Source organism: Hypanus sabinus, chromosome 9 (assembly GCF_030144855.1).
Source record: "Hypanus sabinus isolate sHypSab1 chromosome 9, sHypSab1.hap1, whole genome shotgun sequence".
In the NCBI taxonomy this organism is placed as follows: Eukaryota; Metazoa; Chordata; class Chondrichthyes; order Myliobatiformes; family Dasyatidae; genus Hypanus; species Hypanus sabinus.
The window spans coordinates 100533278-100542086 of NC_082714.1; the positions used below are offsets into that span (position 1 = coordinate 100533278).

Genomic DNA, 8809 nt, shown 5'->3' on the forward strand with positions numbered 1-8809 from the left:
ATGCTAGCATTGATAAAAGATTGGCTGATTGACAGGAGGCAAAATGGTGGGAATAAATGGGGTCTTTTCTGATTGGCTGCTGGTGACTAATGGTTTTCCACAATGGTTAGTGTTGTGACCTCTTCTTTTCATGTTTTATGTGAATGATGTTGATGACCGAATTGACGATGTTGTGGCCAAGTTTGTAGATGATACAAAGATAGATGGAGTGGCAAATGGTGTTGAAGAAGCAAGATTCTTCAGAAGGACATAGATGGATTGGGAGAATGGGCAAAGAAGTGACAGATGGAATATAGTGTTGGGAAGTGCATGGACACACATTTTTATAGGAGGAATAAGGTGCAGCTATTTTCTAAACAGGGAGAAAATTCAAAAATCAATGGTGCAAAGGGACGTGCAGGATTCTATAAAGATTAACTTGCAGATTGAGACAGTAGTAAGGAAGGCAAATGCCAAGTTAGCACTTATTTTGACAGCATTAACATACAACAGCAAGGACGTAATGCTGAGGCTTTATAATGCATTGGTTAGACACCACCTGCATGCAGTACACAGTTTTGGGCCCTTTATCGAAGGAAAGATGTGCTGGTATTGGAGAGGATCCAGAGGAGATTTACAAGATCAATTCTGGGAATGAAAGGATTAATGAATGAAGACTGTTTGATGGCCTGTAATGACTGGAGCTTATAAGAATGAGGAGGGGAGGGGGAGGGGGCGTGGCTAGCCATTGTCTCCGCTCCGGCCGGCAGCCTGGGATATCTGCTTCCCTCCCCGCCAAGCGGGGCTCTTGTGTTTGTGAGCTCGCTGGAGCCAGCTGTCTTGTTTGGTATGGCCCGTGGGCATCAGAAGTTTCAATCCCAGCAGCGGAATGCAAAGAAGCAAGCTGAACAGAAAAAACGAACCGGACATGATCAGAAGACCGCTGCAAAAGCTGCTCTTGTCTACACCTGTTCTGTCTGCAGGACCCAGATGCCAGATCCCAAAATATTTAAGCAGCACTTTGAGAACAAGCATCCTAAAGCACCAATGCCAGCAGAACTTGTTGATGTACAGGCATAGAGACATTGCCTCATCTTTTTTTTTATGACCACAAGTCACTTATTAGTGCTTTCCCTGGAAGAAGAATCTGCAGGCACAACTTCATGGTGACCAACAAAGCAAAGAAGTTGCATACAATATATATTGCTTTCCTGCCTTGTCTCCTTATTCCATCTGGGCCATGGGCAAATCCACTCAAATGCATTGTTGAAATCCAGAATTTTTGATTATTGTAAGAGATTTTTACTCTTGTAATCAATCATTGTGTATAATATTTAATAAAATGTTTTTTAAAAAATTAAAAAAAAGAAAAAGAATGAGGAGGGATCTCACTGAAACTTATCAAATATTGAAAAGTCTGGATGAAGTGTTCATAGGGAGGATGTTTCTTATAGTCGGTGAGTCACAGAGCAGAGGGCACAGCCTCAGGACAGTGGGAAGCCAATTTAGAACAGAGATAAGAAGAAATTTCGTTAGTCAGATGGTAGTGAATCTATGGAAATTATTGCCATGGACGACTGAGGAGACCAAGTCATTGAGTATGGCCTAATTCTTATGGTCTTACAAACCTAACTTAACATAAATGATACATAACTTGCAAAAAAAAATATAACCAAATTAGTGCAATCTGAGGGAAATATACTCCAAGTAGAATTCAGGGCCCCAGCCATTATGTCATACTCCTGGGCATACAACAGCTGCTGGAGATACCAGATTAGGTCAAATGTAGGTTTTGTGTGCTACAGTGCCCACCTCCAAAGAGAAAGCTTCGTGCTCTGGTGATGATGCTGTGCTCCCTTTTCCAGGTTTCCTGGAAAAATACAGCCTTTCAGTGAGGTCCAGGGCAGCAGGTGGCCTTTGAAACACCTAAGTGGGCGGTAGAGCAGGCCCTCCCTTTGACCCCCTAGGCAGAGTAGGGTGCTGTTCAAGCTATGGGTTTCAGCTACTCCCAGCGTGGCTGAGTGGAGCCTGGGGCAGGGGATGATAGGGCATCACAGTCCTTTGAGATTGTGGATCCAATCCACCTCCTTCAAGAGGTAGCTGTTGGCCTATTAGTGGGCTCCATTGGGTACAGAACATCAGACTACCTCTGAGTCACTTATGATGCAACCACACTTCCCTATGATGCAGTGGGTAAAGTCGGCCAAAGTAACCCACTGAGAGAGCCATGCCCAGCGATCTTCCATTGTCAACTGGAAATAGTACAATGCAGACTGAGAAGAGAAGGGTCCCGACAGGAGGCAACAGGTCCTGTGACTATCTATCCTGACTCATGGGCAGTGGCTGATGACTTGACACTGTGGATCCCTCATTGGCAAGTGCAGAACCTTGAGTTGTATGGGTGACCCCTCTGGGAGCACTCCTATTCAGAACACATCTTGGAGGGGCGCATTGGTGTCTAATCACAGATGCCCACACCTGTCGGGACACTTGTGAGGCCAAATATTATGCTGTCCATCAAGCGGCACAGATTAGAATGGCCGCAGTGTTTTCCAAGGACGAGGACCACGGGGTGCCTGACATTATGGGCACTCTGAAGAGCAGGGAAGGAGCAACAAATGGGCAGAGGCTCAGGGATGGTATTGTTTAATGATGCCAGGACAGTGGCAGTGCACTGCCCTGCCTAATCACAGGGGTGGCTAATGGGTGACGAAAGACTCATCTGAAGGGGCATGAGGATGGCCTGGTAGGCAAGAAGAATATGTGGGGCTCTGCTGGCACATGAAACAATATATCCTCACAATGGTGGACACATATTTCAGGGTCCTGGTGGTGGTGGCGTGCGGCTGTGCTGACCAGCACTACGATTGTTACCCATGCACAGGATCCTCTGGGTGATCTAATCGGACAATGGCTCACATATTGCAGGAGCCAAAAGTCCAATAGCAGGCTGTGGAGATGGGCATACTGTGGGTGTTCCATATCCCATACTATTCACAGGTAGCAGAGCTGATTGAGCATATGAATGAGCTGTTGAAACAGTAAGTTAGGTTATTGATCCCCATCACACATTGCAGGGGTGGCTGTGTGTGCTACAGCAGGCAGTGGACAACCTGCACTACTGGCCAATGGACATCCTTGACATCCTGGCACTTGGCAGTGTTGGATTCTGTAAAGGTGGAGGGGGTGGAATTTGAGGAGAAATCTAGGGTGCAACACCAACAAGGGCCATTAGAATAGTGGGATATTGTGGTGCGTGGACAACGGAATATGCGTTAGGTGGCGCAATCAGGAGAATGGGTGTGATTTGACTCATACCAGTGTCTAATCAGGAGGGAGTGAGTTTGTGTCTCCCTATGTTACAGAATGGCAGATTGGTGGATGTTGATAGCAGTGGTCATCATGAGATCCTACAACATGTTCCTACAAATGACATATGGGTATGTGTGCCACACCAGTGTTTGGGACTGTTGGATCTTCACAAGGACACCAACCAACACTGCAGAAGGTGTGCCACTGATACCAATCCTCTTTAACAAAGAAAAGGGCTGTTGGAGGAACTTGTCTCTGGCTTTGGCATTCTGTTTTGGAGGAATCTGGCAAGAAAGTAGTCCAATCTAACCAACCTCACCCCATAGTTTGGGAATGCCCTTAAAGAACTTGAGTCTCAGTAACCCTTGGTGGAGTAAGTGTTTCAAGGGCTGGTACTTCCCTACTTAAGATTTTTCTAATACTAAGGTCCTGAGAGTAATCCCCCTCCCAACAGGGAAAGGGAAGGAGTGTTGGTGCAGGTGGTAGTATGAGCACCCATCCAACCAGTCAGTGGGGCACCGCGAGGATGAGCAGGAACAGTATCCTGGGATGACTGTGCTGACAATGAACAGCACTGTAAAGGGTGGGCACTTCCTGGACACTGAACTTCATGTACTGTTGGTGGACTGATTTTTTTTTAAATGGAAGCTTGTATGATGTATAGCTCCGGGTTTGTGCTCCCACCGTTTTTTTTTCAGTTAGTAGGGGTCTTTTTTTAGTTAGTAGGGTTTTTTTTCCCTTCTTTTTTCTTTCAAAAAATATTCTTAACACTTTATTTTTTCATATTATTATTGATATATTGCTTAGCTTTGGTAATCAGTTATTTGCTAATTTAATTCTTTATTGTACATAACGACATATTGACTTAATGTACCTTTTTTTGTTGATCTTCAATAATAATTAATAAAAAAGATTTTAAAACAAAATGAACTTTACGTACTGCATATCTGGATCCCAGGACTACCTGTAGCTCCCCATGGGATGGTACAGCTGCTGTTATCCAGAGTACGTGGTACCACACATATACCATCTTAATAGCCTGGTCGAGCACCCTGCCCATGAAGGTCAGTGCAGAAAGAGGGACATCACAGAGGCAGACAGGATCTGGATGAGAGCTTTGCCCCTGTATGTTGCGGCCAGACTATCCAGGGAACCAATATGCATTGTCTGATGGAGATGCTAGACAATGATATGGCCACAGTGCTCAGGCAAACGTAGCATGCATTGAACAGAGTGTCAGCTGTGATGTATACTATTTGGGTGGCAGCCTTGCAAAACTGGATGGCCTTGGACTACCTGCTCATGTAGAAAAGGTGGCATCTGTGCTGTGCTTGGTCAGGAATGCTGCATCTACATCTCCAATGAGTCTGGGAACATTAATCACCTGACTGATCACATCCGACGGTCCATAAATAAGATCAGCAATGTTGGACAGCTCCATTCCTACTATACCCCAGGAGAAGCTGCGGGCTTTTTGGGACATTGGCAGGTTGGTTGATTACTGTGTAGCAACTAGTGGGCTGATAATGCTGGGTGTCGCAGTGTTGCATTTTGCATGTAGTACAGTGGGGTGACCCCGGGAGTCTAGGTCCGCCGGCTATTATATGTCATGGTGTTATCGCCTTTGAAGTGTTGCCATGTTGACGTAAGTGTCAATCTGACCTGATCATCGAAAATCGCTCCTCTGTGCTGGCTAGAGACCAGCCCACTTAAGGAGCTTTGCAGCACTTACACTGGCTGATAACATCATATCGCTGGTAGCGTATAAATCTAGCGTGGAGGAAGCCCCTGGTTTTTTGCTTCATCGACTCACTAATGGACTGTGTCGTGACTGTTGCAGTGGGAACAGTGGAAGTGTGCTGCAGTGAGAGAGGGCCCGAGAGCACAGTTCAGATAACTGTTTGTAAATAGGTTCACATGAAACTATTGTTCATGAATGTTTGGTGTTGGTCTTGTCCTATAAATAAACTATTAACTTACTAATGGCAGTGAATGTCTTTTGTCCCCATTCACTAAACCTGCAAGCCTGATTTTGCACAACACGTTCTATGTCAGTCATTCTTTGGGGCACTCCTCTGTTTTCATGGATGTTTGCGAAGAAAAAGAATTTCAGGATGTATATTGTATATATTTTTTGACATTAAATGTACCCATTGAACCTATTGAACTAGTCACAGGCCTCCAGTTGAAGAAACAACCACCTACCTCCACTCCCTGGCTTCTCCTGCCAAGCCAATGTTGGATCCAATTACTTCTGTTAATTAGGAATAATTACTTCTGTTTAAAGTATAATCAACTGAATTTTGCTAGAGACCATATGCTTTCACCCTCATCTATCATTTAGAAATTAGATAGACACTTTATTGATCCCAAAGGAAATTAATGTCACAGTAGCATTACAAGCGTACATAAATAAATATTAGAAGAAAAATAGAAAGAATAAAAATAAGTTAAAAAATAAGAACAATAGAATAAAAAAAATAAAAAGTAAGTTAAAAATAGCCTCAAAGTCTAACAAGAGGGGGACATCACTTCCCCAGCTATAGATTGATTCATTATGGAGTCTAATGACTGAGGATAAGAATGACCTCATATAGCTCTCTTTGGAGAAGCACGATTGTCTTAGTCTATTTCTAGAAGTGGTCCTCTGTTCAGTCAGGGTGGCATGCAGAGGGTGATAAACATTGTCCAGAATTTCCAAGATTTTCCGTAGGGTCCTTTGTCCTATCACAGCCTCCAGTGTGTCCAGTTTGACTCCTATAACAGAGCCAGTCTTTCTAATCAGTTCATTGAGCCTGTTGGCATCACCAGTGTTGATGCCATTGCCCCATCACACCACATGTAGAAGATTGTACTGGCAACAACAGACCGATAGAACATATAAAGGAGAAGCCTGCATACTCCTAAGGACCACAGTCTCCTCAGGAAGTAGAGAGGATATTGGCCCTTCTTGTACACAGCCTCGGTACTAGAGCTCCACTCAGTCAGTGGCTGTCAAGAATGGATTGCCCAGGAGGGATTGAGAACTCTCTGATGAACTTCGCAATAATTCATTTTGTTCCACATTCATCCAAATTTATTTTAACCAGAAGACATGCAGCTGAATCCATTATCTCCATCCTGAAGTGACTAAAATCCACCGTTGCTCCCCATGTGATAAATCACTGAGCTTCACTGAAGAGGAAAGGTGCCAAGCAAATATTCCCTGCAGATGGAAGGTAAATGGAGATTCCTGACTTTTTGGGCCAGGGAGAAAGCAATTAAAGTTAAATTTGAATTTATTGCCATATGCACAAGCAAATGCATACACAGGTGCAAATAAAAACTTATTTGCAGCAGCATCACAAACATATGACATCAGCTAAGCAATATTGAGAAGAGAAATACAAGTTTAATGTAAATTGCACACAAATTTCATAAGAAAGAACACAATTACAACAAAAAGTCCATTGTAATAAAGTCATTAAAGTGATCAGAGTACTCCTGTACTGAAGTAGTAATTAGGGTTGTGCAGGTTGGATCAAGCATTGAATGGTTGAAGTGAAATAGCCAGCCTTGTAACTGGTAGTGTGTGACTCAAGGCTCTTCTACCACCTGCCCACCACAAGGATATTACATGGCCTGGAAGGGGGAAGACAACAGAATAAAAAGGAGGAGTTGGGGAAGGAGGATAGCTAGAAGGAGATAAGTGAAACCAGGTGGCTAGGAAGGATAAAGAGCTGGATAGGAAGGAATCTGATAGGTGAGGACCATACAAGAAAAGGAAGGAGGAGGGAACTCAGGGGAGGTGAATGGAAGGTGAGAAGAGATAAGGGGCTGGGAAGAAGAAACTGATAACCATGCCATGAGGTTGGCGGCTACCCAGATGGCTCTCCACCCTGAGGGTAGTCTCATCGTGGCACCAGAGAAGGCCGTGGACCAGCTTCTCCACCGGGAAGTTCTGCTTTTGGTGGATGTGTGGGGTTGCTTGATGAAGCAGTCTCCAAATTTATGATGGGCCTCAGTAATGTAGAGGAGGTCTTATCGGGAGTACCAAACACCATAGATGACCCCAGCAGATTCAAAGGTAAAGTGTTGTATCACCTGGAAGGACTGCTTGATACTCTGATTGGAGGTCAGGGGGGAGGTGAATGGGCAGATGCAGCACTTTAGCTGGTTACAGGGGCAAGTGCCGGAGGAACATTAGTGAGGAGGCATAAATGGAGAGGGAATCCTGGAGGGAGCAATTCCTGCAAAGAGCTGAGTAAGTGGGGGAGGTAAAGATATGTTTGGTGGTAGGATTCCTGTGGAGATGGTGGAAGTTACAGAGGGAAGTTAGATGCAGAGTAAATATTTGTGTTACTTCTGAGTAATTACTCTGGAACAGAAATTATTTTCAGGAGTAGTGCCCAAACTAGATATAATTATCTGTATCCTGGGTTTAAGCCAGAGGAATCTGATTTCTCATTCCACTCTGTGGGTTATTTTATTCAAATGAATTAATTAAACACACTTTTCCTCAATGTCAAAGAGGCCAAAGATTTTAAACAATCCCTCTACCCCTACACACACACACACACACACACACACACACACACACACACACCCTTATTGCATTGTTTATTGTCTTTTATTTTGGCCACAGAAATGAATTAAGAGTGTAATTACCCTTTAAACAATGTCAGAGCGGTCAGTGACAGATATTATCTGTCTAGCCCGGCAAGGTAAACAGTTAAATAGTACAGAGCAGGGTATCTCAACTGGCCTTCTGCAAGAAGTTGCTAGGGGTACTGCAAGAGATCATGATTTAAAAAAATAAACATAGCTTTTTTGAACTTGACGCAATGCACGATGGTAGTGCTCGCAGTGGTGGCCAGTTTCGGAGCAAACTCAGCAGCAATCTCATTAAAGATCTCTCAGCCCAGTATAGCAATGCGCAGTAGGAATGAGTCCATTCTCAGTTCTTGACATTAGATAGAGGAGCCCATTGATAATTAGTGAGCATTGTATTGCCCCGAGGAGAAGATGGTAGGCTGATGAGGAGTGCTATATTGCACAGAGGGGAGGACAGCAGGCTGATGAGGAGCATGAAGTGTGTTTTCCAAGTATTGATAGGACTCACTCAACTTGGGATGTGATGTCAGCCTCTCCCTCCCGAATTACCTCCCCTAATTTACATGCTGCCAACTGACTTACGGGAACAGACAAACTCTATCGGTGTACTAGAAAATTGGAGGAAATTTTTCATTCTAAAGAAGTTTTTACGTACTGTGGGACTCAGCTGCTGGCCTGCTGCTTTTCTGTTGTTGTAAATGTTGCAAAAAGTGGATTGTGTAGGTTAGAAGTGAATTGTAGACCCTCTGCACAACAGTTTCTACAATTTGTGTCATTCGTATGCTATTAAGCAGGAACTTGGAAGCATAAATTGGGAGCTGATGTTCTCAGGAAAATGCATGGCTGAAATGTAGCAAATGAGAAACGTGCATGGCGTGTTGCATACATATGTTCCATTGTGGGAGGTAAAGGGTGGCAGGGTGAA

The 8809-nt window shown here is 44.0% G+C and overlaps 1 protein-coding gene across 1 annotated transcript; it reads left to right on the forward strand.

Annotated features, from left to right (window-relative positions):
* Positions 1 to 712: 712 nt before the first annotated feature.
* On the forward strand, positions 713 to 1300 carry LOC132398886 (zinc finger protein 706-like). The gene has a single exon (XM_059978719.1). The coding sequence runs from the start codon at positions 829 to 831 to the stop codon at positions 1057 to 1059; it is 231 nt and encodes a 76-aa protein (XP_059834702.1). The 5' UTR covers positions 713 to 828; the 3' UTR covers positions 1060 to 1300.
* The last annotated feature ends 7509 nt before the right edge of the window (positions 1301 to 8809 follow it).